Genomic DNA, 24,117 nt, shown 5'->3' on the forward strand with positions numbered 1-24,117 from the left:
ATTAGGTGATGAACTGCAGCCAGACTCTTCCTCCAAAGAGAATCTCCACTGAATATGTGTGATATGCTAAAAACAAAAGCCATGCCATGAGCTTGGCTGACCAATCAATGTGAAGACTTCCCAGGGGCTTCCAATGAGATTTGGACCAGACTCCAAAAGCTGGGGGGAAATAACTATGCTAAAAGTCAACACTGGATTTCCACTACAAACATGGGTAAGCTGGCATTTTTCATGACTAATTTACTGTTTCAGCACTGTAGAGTTCTCTTACAGCAGTGCTTTATTCCCTAAGTGGCATTCCTGGAAACATCAGTTGGTGAGCAGGACTTCTTTGGGTCTGATACTGCTCTTCTACACAAAGCAAAGAAAAAAACTTTGGTTCTTGCAAACAAGTAACCAGCCAGATTCCTGGGGCTGCTGGAGATAAGACATGGAAGCCACAAGAAATAGAACTTCCTATTAAAAAGAAGAGTGCCTGGTGCCCTATAACTGTCTTGTCTAAAATCACCGATTTGCACAGTACTTAAGCCTTTGATTCATTCACACAATTCTCTCTCCCATTTTTATATGCTATTAAAGACATGGATTTTGAAATCACTGTATAATCTTGATTTGTTTCCCAGCAGGAAAGGAGCAAAGCAGCCAACAGTCAAATGCAACTTTGGCTCAACAGAAAATCTGTCTTTGCCAGCTCCCAAGGGGGTTTTGTTCTCCCTATAATATCCATCATCTTTCTTTTTCTGTTCTTGACAGAGTAGTTTGGCTAATTTGAAGATAGAGTTAAATGTAATTAACTGGCCCCCTAACAACTGCATGCCAATTTAATTGGTAAGATTCCCTGTAGGGAAAGCATTTAATTAGAATGATTGAATCCCTGTGAGGAAGCCACTGTCACTGGCAAACCAAAAACACTTTGCTCAGCACTTGCACAGTTTGGGTTTTGCATTCTCCCTTATTTAAAATGTTCTTCTTTCCTTCAAGGATGACAGCAAGTCATCCTCCTGTCCTGCAACCCTCAAGCTCCCCTGGGCTTTAGGCACTGGGGAGTTTGAGTCCACATTCCCTGCAGTGGTAGGACTCAGAAAGGAGAGTGGACTGTCCAGATGACCAGATGCTGAATGCCCAGCTTGAACCAGACTCAGCTAAAATTTGAGCCTGTAAGAAATATCTGATTGCAATTATGGGTACTCTGTCCTGCTGAAAACTCTGCCATGTGTGCTACTACTGCCGAGTCCCATATTTCAAGGGGGCTTTTAATGCTGGACAACTGAGAGGTGATATACAGGCATCACTTAAGCATCACTCACATACCATATTCTGAAGAAATACTTCACTACAGTTTTAACCCTAACTTCTGCATCAGCTTACAGTAGCCATGGGTTTGCCTGAAGGTTCTCAGTGCCACAGGCTCCATTTTAATATTATGTGTATTTCTGTACACACATCCATCAGCCAAAAAACAAGTCCACTGCATTCTTGAATTCATTATCACAGTGAGCACAGAGACTCCCAGGCATAAGGAAAGTATTATGAAAGAAGCCCATGAGCACATGTACTAGGGCACATGATGTGGTAAGGTATTAGATTTCCTTTTATTCTCCTCCTGCTTTTCAGTAAAGCTCTTCTTCAAACTCTAGATAAAAACCCGAACAGCAGGACTGGAGAACACATGCTGGGATTACCAGAACCTATCAGGGCAAAGGGCAGACTGAAATGCTGCCATCCCTTTTGTCCCATGGGGTCAGAGATACCTTCACACTCTGAAGAGGACTCAGACCCCTGCTGTTGTTATAACAGAGAGCAAGAAAACCTCTTAAAGGTGAGTTCCTGCTCTGCGAGGCATCACCTTTGCAGACTGCAAGAATTGCTACCCTAGAAACTGCATAACTGATGGTGCATTGCTGTGAGCTCTAAAAGTCACATTCCAAGCAGCAGAACTAGAAATAGACACTACCTCCCCCAGTTCTCCCTCCAAAGGACAAATGTCTATACCAGGAGGATTTTTGAAGTTGCTTATTCAGCTATAAGTAACAGAAAGGCCTAGGGCTTTTTACTGTGTAGAGAGCTTTGATGTTCCAAAATGCTGCAGTAATACCAGGAATATGAATAGAAAGGAGGCTGTGGGGACTCTTTTCCCCTTATGTAAAAATTTATCTGATTCATGGAGGAAGAAATTGGACACCCCTCAAAACCCCTGTAGAGAGAGAAAGCAATTATAAAACTAAGGATGCAGTGTGTGCACTCTGCTGACTATGACACAGTATTACTAGGGAAGAGTACACATTATTAAAAAATAGATCAGACCCAGAGCCATATGTGCTAGCAACACACAGACATTGTTAGTGACTGTGTCTGTGTAACTGCAGCAGCTAGATTCTGCAATCTTTACTCAGGCAAACCATTTTTTCCTGCTGGCATCCCCAGACACCGTTTTGGCCCAAGCAGGGGACAGAAGAAAGTTGTGCATGCACAAACAAACACAGCTGAGATTTTCCCCAGCCTGTGTGTTCAACACAGGTGGCAACACCAAACCCATATATTAGTGAGGGATGAAGCAGTAGAACACACAGGCTGGTTTTTAAACAGGTTTCCTCTGCCTAGATTACGCTGAAGTTTGAGGCACATGACACCTCTGTGCATTAAAGAGTAACACCCCCATCTTACTGGAAGAACTCCTGGTCTGACATAGCACTGCTGTGCAAGAGGTGGTTGAGCCCTGCATGTGCAGAATCACTCGAACAGTTCACTTCTCCATCCTTCCCCTGCTTGGAGGCACCGAGCCGGAAGAGGCTGGAGCAACGCAGGGCGAGTTCCAAAGCATCCAGCCAGCATCGGCCTGTGAAAACAAAAGGAATTATTTAAGCATAGCAGAGTACATAACACCATTGATGCATTGCTTCTCAAAAGCTTCTTGCCTGGGAGTAAAGCTCATTATCATTACAATTCAGGAAGTCACTGTGTAGAATATATTTTTCATGTATATAATCGCTAGTGTTATCTGGCCAGGAATGGTGTGTTTTAGTGGCTGCATGAATAATAAATCTGCAAGGGTCATACAGTGGGAAACTCACCCCAGCTCCCTCTTCCCTAAGAACATCCCCTTCTGATCTCTCACAGCTTGTTCACATCCCATTCTGATTTAGTCCGAGATGCAGGGAATCTGTGTGAGTATACGGTGCTTCCACACCACCCAGCATCTCATGTCTGCAATAATACATTCCCCCAAAATATGTGACAGAGTGATTGAGACTAAAAGTTTCCAGGCTGTTAATTTTCCCTCTTTTCCTGCATTAAATTTTTTTCACCCATTCCTTCTCTCTGCCTGGTCCATCGAATAATCTGGGCAGAGCATCATTTTTCTTATCTTGCCATAAAAAAAGTCTTTACCTGAAGGGTCCATTTTGCATAAATTATAAGCATGGCACAGAGCCAAGACAAACTGCAGCTCCTGTGCACAGCCACACTGGATTTCCTTATGGCCTGCACAGGTCCCACAGACAGACAGCAAATGAAAAGTACAGGAACACAAGTTGACCCTTGGCTCCTTTTGCAGTGATCCATACAAGGCTACAAAGCTGTGTGTTAAAACCCAGCCACCACAGTGCTGGAGCTGCTGTACTCCTGGAAGCACCTGAAAACAGCCTGCTCCTGTAGTGCAGTCATTAATGAGGCCAGGGCACCTGCAAATTAGCTGAACATTCGAGCATTGAAGTATCAAGGGAGTTATCCTCTAATTTCAAGCTTGTAAAACAGAGCTCTTCATTACACTTCTCAGAATGCATTTCACAATAATTAGAAGTGTGATTGAGAGACAGTGAAGGAAACAAAGGACTTTGTTCTAGCAATGGCGAGTGCTGCAAACAGGGCTTCCCTGGACCGCATTCATTCCAGGTCCCAGGTAGCAAAATTTTCTATTAGATTCTTTTCTATCACATACCATCAAGCACATGCATAAATCTCACTGGGATCCTGCTGCTCTCCTGGGCAGAATTCCAATCAACTTCAACATGCCCAAAATTTGGCTGTGTAAGATCAATGAGAGTTTAAAAAATTGAGAATGTGCATATAAAGAAATGTTTATAAATTTGAGTGGCTTTCAGTGCTTGCTTTAATACAAATCTGCAACCAGTACAATAATATCTCAAATCTTTGAAGATTTGCACTTGAACGTTTAGCCACAAACACTGCAGAGCCCCAGTCATTTATTCTAATTTTATTCAATAAATTCCTTCAGCATCAGCTTATGATTTAATAATAACATCACAAATAATGGTTAATAAAAGATTAGAAAGGTTGAATGCTGTTGGAATTGATTTCGCACTATTTTGTATTTAACAAATTCTTGCACTAAGGTTTTACAGGCAGAGATTTATTCCCTTCTCACTAGGATTTGCATGGATAACCCATTAGAATTAATGGCTGCACTGAGCACAAATCCACCTCCTCCTACATATCCCTTCTCCCGTAAACCCACCACTATGCAAATCTGTTTCAGGCTGTGCCACACAAGGGAGCACACTGCTGCTCAGGCTCCCTGCCTTGACTCTCCCTGCCTTTAAATTTGCTTTTCTTTTCCAGTTCCACAGAGTGAGAACTGTGTGATTTGACATTTGGAAATGCTGCATATGCCAAGATATTTTTGTATTAACTAGGCTGTTAAAATCAGGTGCTTTGACAGGTAGGTTGATTTTTTGCAGCACAAGCCCTTTGAGGCAGCACCGAGGTCATCTCCTCTGCTCTGCAGCTCTCATGTACACTCATCATCCTATGATGGCTGAGACAAGGGTGGCCCCAAGGCTCCCTCAGACATCCCCCTCCCTGAGGATGCAGTCAGAGCAGCCCATGCTGGCCATGACCCATGGGCAGCTCTTTTACACCCACCCCACTGTCACAGGTGTTCACCGCCACTGATGTCACCTTACAGGCATGGCGAAAAATTTGGGGCTCACCACATCACCAGAGGAAATTTCTATACAATATATCTAGGGTTTTCACCTCTTCAGGTAAATCCCTGGGAGGTGTTGTGAGAAACTTGAATCTTTTCTGAAGCCTTATTCAAGGAGCTTAAATTAAAAAAAACGCCAAAACATTAAATATTAATTTTAATAGTCCCAGGCAGATATACAAAGCTTTAGAAGAACTTGCTGTGCATCAGTAGTCAGCATTCCTTGTGCCCTGCAGCAAATAGAAATGGCATCAGTGTACACCCTTGTTTTGAATTCTAACAGAAACTGAACCAAAGGGATGCAGAGCATCCCCAAGCCCAGAAATGGGCCTTCAGCCATCAGGTGGTGCTGTAGATTCAAACAAACAAATGTCACTAACCCACATGGAAAATACAGACTTACCTCTGCAAATAAAAAGGTTACATTCTCTGCAAGTCAATGGTGTTTTAATTGCAGCATAAACCCATAAAATTATACTCTCTCAATTACAGGGATTGCAAACAAGATAAACCTGTTTCCTTGCTAAAGGCCTGTATGAAATGTTTTTACATTTGAGTGACCTTTCTATTGAGCTGTGTTCTTCTGGATTGTGAAGATGATACCAAAATGCTAGTATTTGGATTACTTAATTGCTTACCTGACAAGCCTACTCCCTCCCTCAGGAACTGCAGAAGGGGAGAAATGAGTGTAGCCACATAATTAAAGGCTGCCACCTACAGTCATAGTACTGCAGGAAGGCTTCATGGCTACCTCAATTCTCACATGTTCTCAATTTGAGTGTGTGACTCAAATAGGGTTTTTTGTATCCAGGGTAATTAGATCAGAAAAGAATGTGAGATGTGGGTTCCTTCAGAAAGGAATGGCAGCCCAAAAGGGTGCATGTGAAGGAAGAAAAGAAAAATTCTTATAGGAGGTTTAATATTCTTTTAGGAGGTTTGGAGCAGTAAAAAAAACTGCAATCAATTAGTTATAATTTTTCACAAACTGTGGCTTAAACTGAGCATATGTTTAAATCCTAAAGAAAAACCCAGAAGCATATTGTCAGCTTGTGGCAGAATCTCCCCACAAGCTTTTAAGCTCTCCTCAAATCAAATTATATAGAAACAGAGAATTGTTTACTTTGGAAAATACCTCTAAGATCATCAAGTCCAACTGTAAACCCAGAACTGCCAAGTCCACCATTAAACCATGTCCCAAAGTGCCACATCTACATGTCTTTTAAATACCTGCAGGGATGGTAACTCAGCCCTTTCCCTGGGTGTCCTGCTCCAGTGCTCATCCACCAAGCAGGTCACCTTGTCATAGAAGGAGATCAGGTTGGTCTAGCAGGACCTGCTTTCCCTAAACCTGGGCTGGCTGGTTCTGATCCCTTGGTTATCCTGTAAATACTTTGAGGTGCAAACAGGAATCACCATGGCTCCTTGCAGGACTCTTCCTGAGTCAGCAGGATGCTGCTGGCACCATGAAGAAACCTGGAGGCTGCAAGGCTAAATAGCCGCAGGCATATGCTTGCACCAACCTTTTTTTTTTTTTTACAGACAAAAGGAACTACCAAAAATCAAGAGACAAAAATAATTTCTTCTCCCTCTTGGAAAAAAAAAAATCAAAACAACAGAAATGCTTATGCTGCTAACCTAGGTTCAGTTCAAAGAAAAACTTTAGTCTGTCCTAGTCTTTGAAGACATCTAAAATTACAAAAATATCTCACAGGACGAAACCAGGCAGCACTGCAAACACTAAGCTATTCAGTTTTGAAATTCTTTACACTCACCTAGAACAACTCATAATCTGATGTGCCAAGTCTATCTGCCACATTTTGCAGCAGCTGGTCAAAAAGGACACAGCCAATGTTCTCTCAGCACTCACCAGAAAGAAAAATCTGCTCTAGATGGAATCACACCATTACACACAGAAATATCAGTCTGGGACTATACTTCTGTTCCACTGTATTCCTGTAGCTACGGAACACCTGGGATGAATCTCTTGCCAATTAAGACTTCAAAAGGCTCACACAGACCAACCACACATTCCTCCAGAGAGGCATCACTAAGGGAATATTATTCTTCTTGAATTATTAAAGTCCTCCAGCTCTGGCCTCATGCCTCACACTTACAAGATAGATTCTTTTAAAAATCAACCTGAAGTAGACTGTCACCTGGAAACGATGAATTCTTGCTCAAGTGCACACAAATCAGGAATCGTGAGGAAGAGGCTGATTTGGTTCAGTCAGTGAACATTAAGGTCATTGTGTTCAGCTGACTGCTTATTTTGCTGTGCCACTTGGGTGCCTGCCTGCAAGATTTCTTGCACTTTGGCTGTCAAGATGCAAGGATGCGAGTTCTCAATTAGCTGCAGGTGCAATTTATGCAGTGAACTTAATGAAATAATGTTCCAAAAACCTGGATGTTAAACCACTGTGAAAGGTCTAAGGAATATGAATCACAGACATAAAGCTAAAAAGATATTCTATTTTCTCCAGAGCTGCCAGCAACCAGAGATGTATATCATTGTTAACTTGGTTTTAGATTGCAATCATCCTTGTGGTTCCTTGCTTCTGTGCGTGACCCTTATTTCAATAACCTAATTTCCTGCCCAGATGAGAGCATCAGTTTGGGGGGAAGGGCCAGATGCCTAGAAAAGAAACGACACTGTAAGCCAGGCCATCCAGGATTTCCACACAACTGCATCCACATCAGGCAATGGAGGCTACCCAAAGCACACCTGAAGGAGAGGGAAGACATAAGGAATAAGTGTAAATGTGGTTTACAATTCCACTGTTAAGATTTTAACCCTTGGTAATCTGCCACTTTGAATTCCATTAGTAGGAATATGCCCTGTGGCAGCAGTGCCCATGGCAAAGTGGAGATCCTCACAGTGAGATCAAAGCAGGTGACTTAAAAGGCTTAGGATGCACCAGTTAGACCTCAGGGGCAGCTCCAGAATGGTCTGGCAGGAAGCTTGGGATGGATTTAACCTATTAATTTCAAGTAACTCCTCGACATAAATCTGAAATGTATGGCACAGTCACTGGTATAGAAAAAGCAGTTTTCTTTGAAACTGATGTGAAAGAAAGACCCTGTACTGGTACAGGTTGAGCCCTGTAGGCTGACATGACCTTTCCAGAGGTTGATGTTTAAAACACATCAAAAAGCAGACTGCTGCCCTGGTCTGTGAATGTGATATCTGCTGCAGTGGTTCTGCAGATTGTCCAGAAGTCAGGATCTTAAATCCTGCCAAAAGCCTGTCACAGATGGTACAGCAGAGGGGCAAAAGGAGATTCTGAAATGCTGAGAGAAAAAGTAGGCCATGTAGCTGCTGATCATGATAGAGTTGCCTGGATGGCTGAACTGTCCATCTAGCACATATGTGCAACTCAGTGTTTCCCAGCAAGTCAGAGGCCTCCACGAGTTAGTTATATTTGCCAAATGCTTTGCTGTTCATTTTCCACTATTAACATGGGAGACTGTGTTAAGAAGAACATGGCCAGGACACCTACTCAGAGATGCTGTAGACTCACCCACTATTGCAAAACAGGGGCAGATGTGAATGCACCACAAATACACACAAGGGCCCAAATCCCACCTGTTCCATTTGTCTCAGCTGGTGTAGCTCATTTTACCTCAATCTCCTGTCTCTCTTGCACCCTCTGGGTTTGTCCAGTGTGTTAAAGAAATGAAACAAACAGGGGCAAACCCTTTTGGAGATGCCTCTTTACACCACGTGAAGCAATGGAACAGTGTAAAACCATTTCAGTCCTGACTTCTGAGTTTAAAATCAAACCACATGAACTGCAAAGTACAAGCCTTAATTCCCTGCAGTTTATACAGAATTCTTTAAATGTAGCTGTTTCTGCTCCTCGTGTCTTTGTCTGCATATGCTTTACATGACCTACTGACATTAATACTGCCTCCAAGTCACTCGTGTCCAAGTATGACACTCATGTGTTTGGCCATTTGCCAGGACATGTGTTTGGGAGGAAGCTGTTCCTCCTTCTTGTCTGGGGATTCACACCCTGCCCTTTCCACACAAAGTGTAAGGCCACTTTGCACAGCTCACTGACCTCAGCAGTGAAGACAAATACTCTCATTCAGCTAAAAATTACACAATTTTTCATGCTAATATTTCTGATGCAATTCAGTATCAATATTTTTGGTGAAGTCCACTGCTAAATGGATGGACGCAAAGCTTCAGCATTCATGAGCATCACATCACACTCAGAAACTACCACACATAATGCAGGTGATCCAAACCTGTGTAGGTGGCTCTAGGGCACTACTGGTGCTATTCAAGAGCTTTTTTTTGTCTTGAACCAAAGGCCCTAGTTCCTTTATACAAACATATTTAGGATATCCGATTGAGAGGCACCTCAATTCCTCCTCCTTCCCTTGGTCACATTGGCTTTCCATCTAACATTAGGACCCTACTGGTGAGAAGCAGCAAAGTCAAGGAAAATCACACTAAACCTAAAGTAACTCTGTCTTGACCTACCTGGCCTCTGCATGCTTCCCAAGAATCCTGGCACCCATCCTGGCTATCAAAATGTGTTCCAGCTCACTATTTAAAGTTCTTTTAACACAGACCATAGTGCTCTGCGTGTCCAACAAGTTACTTTCTGTGGTGCCAAAGCCCTGGAGAGTGTCTGGCATGAGCAGAATCTTCATTGTCTCCCCAGTGAACACAAGGAGGCACAGCAACGGTGTCTCTTGCTTGGTTTGTGCCCAGCCAGAGCTGCTAGGGACTTTCAGAGCCCCTGTGAAATGGCCAGCATGGCCTGAGAGTGCAAGGGGAACACAGGGGGAAAATCATCTTTGTAGTAGCCACCGTGGTCTTCAGTGGCTGCTGCACCGGGGAAACCACGGGCAGGAGCAATGTGGAGTGAGAATGGTGTGCCTTTGTTAAAAGAGGCTTGCTACTAACAGTGCCTACTCCCAGCCAGTCCCAAATTCACACCTAGTGGAATTTACAAATACTCTAGGCCTGGTCGAGTTCACAAAGAGCTTGCACAGTGCAGATAATGGAATAGTGGAGTTTATTGAAACAATGACTAAAGAAGATTCAGTACTTCACTAACTAGAGGGTCCAAATATATTTAGTAAATTACCTAGAGGGTTCTAATATATATATAATAAATTCCTTAACTAGAGGGTCCTAATATGTATAGCAAATTCCTTAACTAGAGGGTCATAATATCAATAGGAAATTAGCTAAAGTGTCCTAATATATTTAGTAAATTCACTAACTAGAAGATCCAAATATATATAAAGTGAATTCGTTAACTAGAGGGTCCTCATATCTATAGTAAATTAACTAGTGTCCTAATATATTTAGCAAATTCACTAAATGGGGGGTCCTATCATATCTAGTAAATTCACTAACTAGAAAGTATTTATGTATGTAGTGAATGAGGCCCCAGAAGCACAGCTCTGCGCACCAAGATCTCTCTCAAATGCTTAGAACAGCATTTGTTCGAGCTGATGTAGCAGGTGCCCGTACTCCTGCATGGCCTTCTTGTGGGCATCCGGACTGCTGGCCAGGTGCTGGAATAGGTTGGGGGATTCAGCCACGCGCAAGTCAGAGGGCAAACTGATGTCCATGGGAAACCTCTCGTTGCCTAGGACAAAGTGGTTCAGCTGTTTTGCGTCCAGTGAGCAGCGGAGGTACATCACAATGTTCAGAATGCGCCACCGGAAATCCTTCCTGCCCCACTGTGTCAGGGGTATGGTGTTCAGGAGGTGCATCAGCACTGTCTTCAGGGCATAGCTGGAGAAACCTCCACCCGTCAGGATGCGGCTGAGGAGCTGCAGGCACTTGCAGTGCCAGCTGTCATGAGGAGCCTGCCTGGAAATGTGTCTAAAGAATTTTGCCTCTGCCACAGCGTAGGTTTCCAGCCATGTTATGCTTGGCATAGCTACTTCTGCAGGCTGGCTGCCCACAAAGATATCTGAGTCTCCTTGCCTCACTCCTAAGATGACCTCAACCATGAGGCTTTCCTGGTCTTTCCTCAGCTGGAATTTACAGGAGCGGCTGGAGGGCAGCAATCTCAAACGCCAATGGCGCGATTGAGGCAACAGCACCCAGGCTTCTTTCATGAATTGGTAGAACCAGTGGACAGTTTTCTCCACATCCAGATAGCTGTCAGTGCAGAGGGTATCCAGGAGGCTGGGGTCCTGGTCCCTTCTCAGCTCCTCCTCAGAGCTGTGGAGGAAACACAGCATGTCCTCCCCCAGCTGCTCCCTGGTGCAGGTGCACAGCAGCTCTACATGGACACAGCCGTTCCTCTGGAGCACCCCTGCAGTGTCCAGCTCCAGGTGGAAGGCATGTCCTGGAGGGGGACTCAGTGGGACAAGCACATGGTACACAAGGTCCTCTGCGCGGGGACTCCAGCCTTCAAAGGCGCTGCCCACTCCGATGGCTTCTTGTGGCACTGGGTAGAAGCTGTTGGACCAGCTTTGTCCAAAGATGTCTGTGAGTTTGTCCATCAGGTCTGTTATGATGGAGCAACCCTTGTCCAGGTCCAGAGCAGGCAGATGCAGGCGCTCCTCTAAAAGGCTTCCAAGGTTCCTTTTGACATTGTGGCCATCATCTTCTTCGTTTGCAATGTCTTTGCCCTCTTCATTTCCATCAACATTGGCATTCTCCCCCTTCTCACTGTTGTTTACTTCTTCATTGGCATCATCAGAACCTTCTTGTGCTTTATTACCAGCAGCATTAACTTCATCCTCCTTCTCATTCCTGTTTACTTCTTCCTTTGCATCGTCAGAGCCTTCTTTCACTTCATTTCCCATGTTGCTTTCAGCCTTTGCATCCTTTATGCAGCCTTCTTCACTTCCATCTTTATTGTCCTCTTCAACATCTGCATTGCTGCCTTCTCCATTCCCATCCTTGTTGTCCTCTTCAACATCTGCATTAGTGCCTTCTCCATTCCCGTCCTTGTTGTCCTCTTCAACATCTGCATTGGTGCCTTCTCCATTCCCGTCCTTATTGGCCTCTTCAACATCTGCATTAGTGCCTTCTCCATTCCCGTCCTTGTTGTCCTCTTCAGCATCTGCATTGCTGCCTTCTTCATTTCCGTCCTTATTGTCCTCTTCTACATTTTCACTGTCATTTCCTGCTTCTCTCTTTGCAAACACGTTATGTCCTTCCTCTTCCTCCTCCTCCAAGTTGCTGCTGGAGCTCTCCTTGAGGCCACTGTTGTCTGGATCCCATCTGATTTTGTGGAGTCCAAACCACAGCGCCAAGAGAAGGACAAGGAGTCCAGTGACAGCCCAGAACTGCCAGACGAGCAGGGCTCCCCAGGCCACACCACTGTGCTCCAGGCTGTCCTGCTCCAGTTCCTGCATCAGCTGAGCCATCTCCTGGTTCAGAAAATCAGCGCGCTGCTGCATGCGCTCCCGTGCGGCCTCATCCAGCCCATCCCCGGCCTGCTGCGGGTACTGGAGGAGGCCTTGCACAAGCAAGAGAAGGAAGGTAGTGCGAAGCATGGCCTCAGCAGTTGGGTAGGGGTTGGGTGAAGATGGGAGGGAGGTAGTGATAGGGTAAGTGGGGACAGGAGTCCCAGGGATCTATGTGAAGGCAGGAAGGAGGGGCCCAGGCAGCTGCCAGGCTGCGCCGCTGCCCCAGCAGCAGCGGCACCGTGCCCTGCCAAAGGCAGTTCCACAAGGGATCGGCCTCTGGATGCCCGGTGAGAAGCAGCTCCCTGGGTACTTGCGGTTCTGCCGTGGCCCTCGTCCCGCGTTCAGCACAGCCTCCTGTCTGCGTGCGCACTCGCCGCTCGCCGAGGCTGGACTGGAGCAGGGTCACCTGCTGCGTGGGTTGATAGCTGCCCCCATTGTGACGCAGCTCCTGTGATGTCACAGGTGCCAGAGTGCGTCCCAGCCAGGCCAGCCCCACCCTCCATCTCTACCTCAGCTCATGAACTCATAATGGCAACCAAACACCCGACACGCACAGACCCACGGGGCATGATGGACCCCCAGGGGTTCCCTTGATAAAACAGGCAGAGCCCCCCAAACCATTTCCAATCTGAACTTGGTTCACATGACCCAGAAATGTTTTGTTCCTGGAAATCTCCTGCTGTGAGATGGAACCAGTTCACAGAGCACATAACAATTCACTGGGCAGAAAACTTCCCACAGGCATTTCAACACTGAAAATTCTCCCATGTCAGATATGGTCCCTCTTGTGCTTTTTCACCACATTTTGGACAACCCATACAGAGAGATCACAGCTGGAAAAGTCTTACCTGTGATGATCTCTTGGGAGCTATGGCTCCCTTGGGAGCCTTTATGGGTTAGTTAGAACAAATCTAAAGCTCTTCTACTCCACGTAACTGGCCTTTGGCAGACATCATAAAAAGAGAGAGAAGCTCAGCCACAGGTCTCTTTCTAGTGCTGCCTCTATGGTTAAATTATTAATAATTAAATTAGTGGAAAGACAAGCTCCTGGGTCTCTAAGGAAATCATATTTTATAAAATCTGGACTGACAGACAGCTGTTGAAGCAATCTGGTTGTGTAAGAAGTCTGTGGGATTGTTCTGTATATCTACTCAGTGGTCTGTGTGTAGAACCAAGGTTTGAAATGCCTCTAATTTAGCAGCTCTACCCTACAGTCTATTTTTCCCATAAGAGATTACTCCATCAATCTGTCTCTTTCTAGGCAGGTGATGTTTGGAGCAAAATTAGAATTCAGTATTCCTTTACACAAATAAGCTACAAAAGCATAGTATTTTAGGAAATAGGTGTGTTTCTATGGGTCTATAGAAGTTCCGCTTATTTTCATATAATTTCACGACACTGACATCTGTGAGCAGGTTTCAGTGTCAAGATGGTGTCCCTCACCATGAACTGTCTTCTTTTCACTTCAGCAGGAAAATAGCAAAGAAGTCTGCAATGAAGGAAGATTTCCTCCTATTCTAAGTGTCATGTCAAAGGTGCATCTGCATTGTCTCATTTCTATCCCTTAGGAAAATGTAAAACCTAATCACGGATTCAGAAGGACACTACTTACAAATTCCATTTCTCTCCATAAGAAGTCCTTATGTCCCTAAAGTTACTCTAGATGAGACTGAAAGGAGCATACAGGATAGATGAGCCCCCTTGCTGGAGTAGGTGAAAAATATCTGTAAAATTAACAGCCTGGGTTAATTTGCTATGAATAAAAATTAGAGTAGTCTGAAGGTCAAATGGAATGAAAACATGGTTTTAATCTTCTTAACTACTTATAAATCAATGATATTTTATGTCTGCTGAAGTAATTTACAGAGATTTTCACATAGCAAGCTGGCATGTCTGTTGTATACTGACCTAAATTTACCTTCCATAATTCTGCAAATTCCCAGAACGATATTTTACATGTGGAGTCCCCAGCATCTGGGCCTGCTATACTGCAAACCACAGCACAAATAGTTCACAGTAAAATTCAGGTGGCTGAAAGACATCCACAGACAGCTCTTCAACATTACCACACTATTCTCCTCCAACAGATCCCTTCCTAGAGTAAGATGTAGGCAGGTTAGACAATGAAGTCTCTGCTGAACTGAGGACACAGAGCCCTTTCATAGTAGTTTTGGGACTAACTCCTTCCACCCTTTAGTTTATACTGGCTTAGTGGTTTTCCCCAATTGGAAGTCTAAGTCCTTCTTCCATACGCATGGCCAGAGAGACTGCTGTTCATTGAGGACAATGAAATGTGCCAGAAGTCTGCTTGACCTATTCTGACCATTGCTAAGAGCAGTATTTCAAGCTAGGTGAGCCACCATTTTTTCCTTTATGCACTTTATTTTAAAAAAGTGTGCTATCTGGAGAAAGCAAACAAACCCCCAAACTTACCATCTGATTCGGAGGCTGCTCTGAAAATCAAGTAGCTGCTGGGAAGAGGCTGAGTGATCGAACCGACATTTTCTCCCTTTGGTCCCTGGAAATGCACACAGACAGAAAGATGTAAGGCAAGGAAGCTGCAATGTCTTTCCGCACTTCCCAGAGTGTGCATGTTTGTGATAGGAAAAAAGGCAGGAGCAGATGGAGTAATTTGGAGAGACTCATTAGTAATCATGATATTGCTGCTGCAGCTCCAAGGCAGTAATGAGCTCCTGTGAAAACAGGGCTTGGTCTAACCTATGCTCAGCCCAAAACGTGCTATGTTTATTCTAATATGCAGGAGTAGAAAGATCTTACTGCTGTCACTTGGGACAAAATCAGTCAAACCTTTGTGCAACACCAGAAGGAACTGCTCATGAGATGCATGTGGAGTCTGCTTGCAGCCGGACACACTCACAGTGAAACACCCTTCACATGCCAGCACAAAAGCAGCAGAGCCACATCTTGTGCTATGAGTGCCTCCAGCAGAGAGGCAACAACAGCTCTCCTGGAAGTAAACAAAGGGGAAACTCCATCCCGAGTGTGTGTAAGGTCCAAAGGTCCCCCAGCATGAGCACATTCTACTGAGTTGCAATCCTTCACCTTTAAATCCAGAGAACCCTTAAGGCTTTGCTCATTTTATGCTGCCTTTAGCTTAGAAGCTGTGGTACAAAACAAAACAAACAAAAAAAAACACCACAAAAAACCAAAAAACTGTGTCTTGCAAGCATCCTGGCACCATGCTTTCAGCATGACTCTCCAGAAATGACACCCAGGGAAGCAAAGTCCAAAGTCCATCCTGGATGAGACACTTTGAGCAGAACCACAGGCTCCCTCCTTGATCTCCTCCCTGCTTCCTCCTCTTCTGAATTCCAGAAGATGCTAAGAAAAAGCAGCTCCTGTATACAGTGAACACAGCTTCATACTCTTCATGGTATAGACTTTGTGCCATAACCTGATAGAAATAAATAGAATTCCCTTCTCCTCTCTTCCAGCCTACTCCAGCTCTTTCTCTTCCTTACTTTGTAACAAATAACACAAAAGCGGATACTTTTTCAAATGTGCAGACATTATGTCAGAAATAAAAACAGGGCACAAAACATCACCAATACTCGTGTGACCACTATGTCACCTGCAGGAGCGAGTAAGAGATTTTCTCCAGGATGCTCCAACACAGATTTCTTTGACTTCCTAGAGAACACCACACAATGCTGTAAATCTGCAGGCAGATTTTTGCAGACTATTACTCTTCTCCCTTATATAGGCCTTTATAGTATCCAGCCATACTCCTTGAAAGAAGGATTTCTCCCTCCCAGTTGTTAAGTATGGAACTGTAACTGCTGAAAACTGCTCCTGTATACAAGTGCAGTTAAATAGTGGTTTTAGCTGGATTTTTGCTTTTAAGTTGTATTCAGAAAACCAACATTTGGACAGAATTTAAAGCAAGAAAAGCATCAAACTGTATCTAAGCGTACGAAGATGAAATTTTGAGAAGACAACAGTCTCCATGAAGCTTTTTGGCTTCACATCTGTGGGGTTCCTCTGCTGTCAGGAGAAACTTAGATCCTTCTTATTCACTTTCTTTTTCCCCTCCCCTCTCCCACCAGAGGTTCATAAAATTAAGACTGTTTAAAGGCTTAATAGTCAGGACTGGCAAAGTTGAGATTTGATTTGTAAACCAGAGCAGAGCAGCTTAAGACATTACTAGTGACATTAATGCAATCAGGCATCATTCCCTGTGGCATTTTTCCTTTCTCTTGCTTGCAGCTGAGCAGGGTGTTGGAGAACTATTGATAACACCATGGCTTGTGTTTTTAGTGCAGAGGTGGATATTTGCTGTGTTTGAGGAAAAGTTCCACAACCTAATAGTGCAGATATGCAGAAGGAGTATTAAAAAAAAAAAAAAAAAAAAAAAAGGTGGGGGGGAGATGGGAAGGAAGGGATAACAACAGATTTCAACAGTCATTTAAGGCATGTTGATTAACTCAAAAAGCAGTCAAGGAAACATATTCAATAGTAAGGCATGGTCATGCATGGAGGGGGCCATCTCCAACAGAAAAAAAAGAGAGAAAGCCATAAAAGTACAACCAGCATTGGCAGATTAAATGTTCTGTATCTGCCCAGTACAGACAATGATGCTTTCTGTCTCCCAGCCTTTGAGCACCATGCCAATGACCATCTCTCACTAAAAGCGTTATCCCAGCTGCACCAGCACCCAGAGCCCTGCTGCAGTCCCTGTGCAGGACAACTAAGAAAGTACAACCTGCAGATCACTGCTATCTTTACATCTGATTTGAGACTCAAAAGGCATTATGAAACGGGGTGATTGGGCTTTGAAAAACAGACTGACAGTCTTGGATAGTATGACAAGACATCTCAGAGAGCCATAAAATAATGCTTTCAAAAAGGGGAAAAAAAAAATCTCTTTAACAGTATTGTGGATAACCACAAGAATGAAGATGAAACTATTGTGTACTGGAATGGAATAACAACTAGAAAAGCAGCAGTGCAAGAACATTACTAGAACTTTTTCTTTAAAGGAATGACTCAAATTCTTACAACTCAACAAAATTCAAATTATACATTTTCCCAGAGGCAGTGGGTCAGACCCTAACTTACTTACTGCCCTAAATAAATGTCAGAACAGGTTGCAGATAATGAAAGCCTTCCCACACCACACTGTTCTCCCAGCTTCTGAGCAAGCTTGAAGGGAAATACAACCTATTTCAGGACACTTTTTGGGACAGGCAGGCACACCCTGCCAGCTGATAGCCCTACAGTCCCTCTGTGAAGCAAGAGGACAGACACCCACACCCTCACATGAATTCCTAGGTTGGCATTTCCCAGTCTCCTGCAGCCACCTTGGCAGAATGTCTCTTCCCAGGAGCAGTGGGATCACACTGCCTTCACACATTGGACAAAGCGCCTCTGCAGCAGCACTGGAGTATGTAGGGGAAACTTTTCTTACTGCTGCTTGCACTGCTGTCTGATTTTGGGATCTTGAAAGTTTTGGTTTTGGATTTACAAAGGCCTGGATGGAGTAAATAGATAACAGGTTCAATCCATGTGCACTGCAGAGGAGTTTCAGGCTGAAACTCTCAAAAAGCCAGGGAAGCAGTGTAGAATAAAGAACTCTTTCCCTCAGCAATATGCTTCTAAGATAGCTCTAGACCCCAGAGAGCTTTATAGGAAAAACAGTACCCTGGTGCATATACTTAGCTTTCAACTATAAGCCATGGCCTTGTCTTACCTTGAAAAGCACCCCAAAATCTCACCCTGTTCTAACTGAAGTTAAATGTCTGCACATAGAGTTTATTTGGCTAGTACTACCATAAAGGCCTTTGGCAGTGCCTGAGTCAGACATCTGTTCCAGGGCTGAACCCCACAGTTAGCTCCAAACATCTGCTGGGCAGCCAGGCCAATATGTACAGAGGGTATTCAGTAATTACCCTGAGTAAACTGCAAATCCACTGATGAGAGTTAAAGCTGGACCATCCACTCTAGTCTGGATAATCCCTGAAAATTTCACAAGCCATTTTGGCCAAGAGTGAAAGGTGTTCATCCAGATCTTATTTCTATTGTGATGGACAGTAACTTGGGCTTTTTGCTTAAGCTCAGGTGAATCTGTATTTCATGAGAAACACACTTTCTTTGCATAGTTATACGCAACCAGTGTAGATCAGTCAATTCTGCTCCAGTTGCCTCAAAAGAGGCTGTGAAACAACATAAAATAGAACAGTATTTTTAGCAGTTTCAGCCTTAAACTGTTGACAGAGTGCAGACAGCCTCTGACATCAAGCAGCTCACTGGTGGATTTCTTCCTGATGTGTATTTTGGTGTTTACCTCATGGCTAAAAGCATCTATCACACACAACAATCCATGCTGAACTCAGGTTTCAGGCAGTATCTCACTATACAGATCAAATGTGGCTTTCTAAATGTGTCTCAAGAGATACAGAACATTACTCTGACTTTAAAATTTAAACCTCTTTGGACTTCCTGTAGTACACAGAAGTATATATGTTCAGAGATATACTCCCATCACATTTAATATACTAATTCTTATTTCTATAATGTGTTTTCTTAAGAGACACAAGAATTAGATATACATTATTTAAATGCATACACATATTGATAAAACCTCCTCTTTCTTTGGGATGCTTCATATCAAAGGAAGGGCATCTTAGTGCAACACTTCAGATCTGTCAGCAACTCTGCCTTTCAGTATCTCACTGCACTTTTGATTCTATTTTTCACTACCTCCTCTGACTGCACTTCACAGAAGAATTCAGTTAACCTGTCAAGTCACAAGGAATGTTTTTGTTGACAGACAGTAAACCATCAACAACCTTCTTGGGTGCATGTTCTGAATTTAAAAAGCATCAAAACGCTCAAAACTGTATAAGAAGCAAGGTAGCAATGAAACCTTTGATACTTTAAGGAAAAGCAATGCATTTAGGCACAAATCAGAGCTGAGTTGCTGGCAGAAATCATCGGCTCTCACCCCTGGTTACTGAGGTTAATTTTAATTTTCTCCTCCTACCTTATTAAAAATGGAAAGGCTTTTTATAGCAATTGTATAGCTGTGTTTAAAACTGTTCAATTAACTGCATGGATGAGCAGGAGTGTGTCTGCTTGATCTGCTCCCACAGGGTTTCCCCTTTTGTTAGAACTTCTGATGCCATGACAAGTGCTTTCACTGCTTTCTCCCGAGTCTTTCCATTTCCATTCCCTCTGCTGACCACTTTGCAGCAAGGCATCAGCTCGTATTGCCTTATTTACACTTGTGATGTCTCCTAGAGAATTTATGTCTGCAATAACTCTGTGTTTGTCACTGTTTTTGACAGGGAAACAAATACAAGTTTTGTCTTCAGGGTATCCAAAAGATGTGTCTCTCAGTGCCCCTCAGGAGGTACTGGGATCTTCCTCTTTGCTCATAGGCATTACATTTTTTTTTTTCCTTTTTTGCCTATTCTTAAAGGAAAGAAGAAAAAGATATAGCTCTTTAAGATTGCAGGGAGTTATTTCAAGAAGTGTGAAAAACTATTAATCATTTTTGTTACAGGGAGATCCAGAGGTCGCTGCAGGAGCCACTGTGTGTAGGAAGGGATTGTGTCAGCCTGAATAATAACTCAAAATGGAGAAAATCCTGCTATTTCCATTTCAAAGAAGAGACAGTAAGGGCTATCTGAAGTCACACTTTTGTGCAACAGTCAAGGCTTGAGCTGAACACTGATTTCCAAGTCCATTGCAAACAAATCCAGACCTCGGGGCATTAGAAAGAAAGAAGTCAAATTATAAAACCTGCTTTTTTTGTCACTTGGCCAACCATCTCCCAGTACTGTATGAAGCACTTGGTGATTTCTGTGTCCTTGTTTTGGGGACTTTAGTTAACTGTGTTGATGCCCAACTCCTTTTAAAGATGTAGGTCATGGCTTAATATAGCTTCTAGGTATTGAACTTCTTTTCCTACACTAACACATTTCCTTTTTCCTCAGTCTATGCAGGCATCTGTACACTGAAAATGGTACATCTATGGAACTAATCACAAGGACTGTGTCTCTTTGATGTCATTCAATGATCAAGCTTTGGTATCTTTCATCTTTATATGCAGTCAGTTCACCACTGCTAACAGCAATTGAATAACTAAATAATATCAGTGCTAGGCAAGATCAGTGCTCGGAAACTTTGGAGACCAAGAAGATGTTGTTCAACTCATCAGGATTGTTACCTTTACAGCCCAGATGGATTGATCCAAAGGATGGAACAGTTTAAAGCAGAAGCCATCCTTTTTGGAGGGTCTCTCGATCAGCTCACAAGAATGGAGCAGGATTGTCCCAACCCACTGTCCGATCTTTGGCGTCTTATAAATGAGCAGCACTCCTGGTTTCAGGACACACCAGAGTTTGGTCCAGCTCTTCAGAGTCCCACGAATCTGGAGGAACAAAAAAAAAGGTTCCTACATTGTTCCTTAGAAGAAATCCACCATTTATTCAGCATTTATGCAGTACTTCTAGTACGTTTATTCCAAGGCTGCACCATGATAGACTTCCTAAGAAAATAAATGGTGTTCCCTGAACAGTCCTAAGGACCTCACAGCAAAATCCCAGAACCTGGAAATCTGGCTATCAGAATCTTGTCTTCATATTTTTATTATTGGCTTAGTATTCTTCCTATTTTTATTGCTAGTTCAGTGTTAGCAGCTTGATTAATTTTTTAGGCAATCAGCATTGCTAGCCCATGTGAGAGTGATCTGTTAATAATCATGAAGACATGCTAATTAGAACATTGCATATAAAAATGTTATAGCTAGTCTAACTTGACTTATAAGTCATTTTAATAGTGTTCTGCAGAACACTGCTATTAATGGGTTTTGTCAAATATTCCATTTTTAAAAGTACTGTCTCCAGCTGGTTTACTTCTCTGTCGAGCTCAATGCACCTCTCTCTTGTATAGAAGACATTAAATCTGATAAGAGTATATTAAAGATAACAGCTTTAAGAATGGAGAAGTTTCTCAGTAAGGTTAGATTTTGCCTGAGGTCTTCCTGCCTTCAGTGTGCATAGGCCAAACCTCAAGTCTTTTCTGTGTTCTGTTTTTGTGGCACAGCAGTATTTGCAGCTCACCAGAAATTTACAGCCACAGCAAACATGTAACAGGTGTTTTATGTTTTAAAAAGTCTCAATATTTATTTTTCATTAACAGTAAACACTACAGCAAGACTTTGTTGCCAATCTAACTTCTCAAATAAACAATAAGCATGTCACTATTCTGACCTCTAATAATAATTGCAGAACGGTGCTGGAGGTTTTTGTTGGAGGCAAAACTAATCAAATGCAACTGTATTGTTTCATGAGATCCTTAATTTACTTTGTTTTTCTTAAGAGCTATGCGTTTGGCAATGTTTGGAAATTAGGTTTTGCTAATATAAAAGGTTCAACCAATTCACTAATATTTGAGAAAATTAAATGGCCCCAAAGGAGGAGGAAAAAACCAGTGCTCATCTCTCAATGTCAATCTCCAGAGATACTTTGCCACACAGAAGTTTCAGGACTTCAATGTGAAGTTGTCACTAACTGAGTCTGTGCACAAGGAGAAATTGCAGTTGTCACCAGGTACAATACGTTTCATTCTGTGCTGTGACAACAGAAAATCCAATTGTCGATAGAACAAGCTGTATCTGCCCATTTTCAGGCTGTTACTCAGTCTATTCCCTCTTCAGTACAAAACCACATTTATGGGAAGAGGCCAAGAGAGTCTTTCAGAGAGGAACAAAGAGGGAAACATCATCACTTTCCTTTGTACTATGCCCTTTTTGAGTCATTGTTGCTGCTTAAGGGCATGGAATAGACTGAGTTAAGGTGGAAAGTAAATACCCACAGTTCCACTTTTATAGCAGTTATTTAAATAAAGCTTGAGTTGAAGTTCAAAACTCTTTGGTCTTCTTTCACTTAAAAAAGTGCTAGTGCATACATCTCAGATGCATCAACTGCTTCACATCTCACTTATTTTTTCCCACAGCCTCAGAAGAAATGTATCAAGTACCTTCAGCCAGTCTGCTGTGATCACCACACTGGGATCCTTCAGAGCACTGAAGAGTTGTTTGGTAGCTCTTTTCTTCTCCTGTCTGTAATTTTTTTTTTGTACCTGGTTGATTACAGAGAAAATATAGTAGGTATAATCGTGGCCTCTTTTGGGGAGGAAAGAACATAATACATTAAGGACAGTTATGTATAGCACAGCAAGAACTTGACCCAGCACAGGTTCCCCATAAGCGAGCACAAGGAAGAATAAAAACATAATGAGAGAACAGGCATTTTTCTTTGCTCCTCAAGTTTCATTAAACACAACCTAGTGCCTTTCTTTGGGGCAAACTGAAAGAGGCTGAATACCAGTCTTCCTCACCCCTCAAATTCAAGAAGCTAAATCTAATTTTATTCATTTATACTTTTGGTTTGGTAGAGAAGCAAGTGTTGAAGCTACAATTTGCTCAGATTGCCTAGGCAAGTCTGTCCTAAAAAGAGCAGTGAAGGATTACAATCCTCTTGAGGTGCCTAATGGCTCCAGAGCACACAAACACAGTGAAATAATTACACTGATCTGTTCTGCTTGCAGCACAGCACCTAATCCTGTATATAAAGCCTGTAAATGTCCTTGGCCTATAATGAGTCCTAGAAGATACAGAGGCTTCTCTGGGTCTTGGGAAACGACTCTGACTTGCTTCCAATGGTTTGTTTGGAAGGTGCCATTTGTTTTTTAAAAGCAAGTCAGCTGATGGTGACCTGGCTGCTTTGCACATACCTTCAATGTTTCCTTCTTCATGAATTTGGCTGTGGGAGACACACACTCTTTGTCAGACCCATTGCAAAGCTTATATTCGATCTAAAAAAAACAAAGAGGGAGAGAAGAAAATAAGAATGTGTTAACATGAAGATGTCCAAGTTTTGCTCTGATAAAGTGTTGTTTATAACTTTCAGGAATCTATGAAAGAGCTGATTGTGGACTTCAGCAATGGAACACTAAACAGGTGCACAAAATGCGTATTTACAGTGCAGTCCAAACTTCCTTTTTTTACCCATGGCTGGTTGGAAAATTCCCCACCAAATTTTCTTTGTATTTCTCCCACGTAGATATTAATATAGGTTAAAAAATAAACAAAAACCCCAACAAAATAAGAAAACAAAACAGAAAGCAAAAAAAAATATTTCTAATTTTGAAAACTGCCCAACTCTGTTCAGATCTGAAAGCATTTCAATTACTAGAATAAAATTTATGGGGAATTTGTTTTAGATTTTTCAGAACTAGACTCGATACTGGCAATGGTTGTTGCACTAACTGAAATATCCAAAAACATGGATGGGCAAGAAATGACCTAATCATATTGCAGATAATACAGGAAATCATCTTCATCTTAGCCTTGCAAAGTGAAGCACAAAATATACACTGTCACTTCCAATCATGTTTGATAGTGTCAGTGCTGTTTAAATTCACTTTCAGAAACTACAGACTGATCTCATGACTGTGCTGATGTGCTGCAGAAATGCTTTACTTTCATTAGGCATAATGACAGCATTACTTCTACCAAAATAAAGGATGCTTAGAAAGTGCAGCTCTCCAGAGCCCAGCTCACAAGGACCCCCACATGGAAAGGTTCTGTCAGCAAATTGTACAAAACCTGGGCAGGGTTAGTGGTGAAAGAATGATGGAACAGTCTGGACTCTGCTGCTTTTAATGTAACTTTGAGGAAGTTACTTTCTCTCTCTGTACCTCTATTTCTCCCAACCTTTCATGTGTCTGATGCATTCAGACTGTGGGGT

General features: G+C 42.8%; 2 protein-coding genes across 8 annotated transcripts in view; both read right to left on the bottom strand.

Annotated features, from left to right (window-relative positions):
- The window catches only part of OSBPL5 (oxysterol binding protein like 5), a 174,877-nt gene that overhangs the window by 23,888 nt on the left and 126,872 nt on the right, over positions 1-24,117 (bottom strand). For all 6 annotated transcript variants that reach the window (XM_033062344.2, XM_033062345.2, XM_033062343.1 and 3 more), the window contains 5 exons: positions 23,102-23,182; positions 22,346-22,447; positions 20,532-20,735; positions 14,774-14,858; positions 2,665-2,836 (listed from right to left, as the gene is read on the bottom strand). In XM_033062344.2, the coding sequence (XP_032918235.1) occupies positions 2,665-2,836; positions 14,774-14,858; positions 20,532-20,735; positions 22,346-22,447; positions 23,102-23,182 (644 nt within the window). The remainder of the gene's footprint in view (positions 1-2,664; positions 2,837-14,773; positions 14,859-20,531; positions 20,736-22,345; positions 22,448-23,101; positions 23,183-24,117) is intronic.
- Positions 10,239-12,531, bottom strand: LOC116997505 (inositol 1,4,5-trisphosphate receptor-interacting protein-like 1). 2 transcript variants are annotated; one of them, XM_033062349.1, is made up of 2 exons: positions 11,812-12,531; positions 10,239-11,763 (listed from the first exon to the last, which is right to left on the bottom strand). In XM_033062349.1, the coding sequence occupies exons 1-2, from the start codon at positions 12,425-12,427 to the stop codon at positions 10,397-10,399; spliced, it is 1,983 nt and encodes a 660-aa protein (XP_032918240.1). In that variant the 5' UTR covers positions 12,428-12,531; the 3' UTR covers positions 10,239-10,396. The 2 variants fall into 2 exon arrangements, with proteins under 2 accessions (XP_032918240.1, XP_032918239.1); XM_033062348.1 differs by having other exon boundaries at positions 10,239-12,531.

The sequence above is a fragment of the Catharus ustulatus genome, chromosome 6 (genome assembly GCF_009819885.2).
Source record: "Catharus ustulatus isolate bCatUst1 chromosome 6, bCatUst1.pri.v2, whole genome shotgun sequence".
In the NCBI taxonomy this organism is placed as follows: Eukaryota; Metazoa; Chordata; class Aves; order Passeriformes; family Turdidae; genus Catharus; species Catharus ustulatus.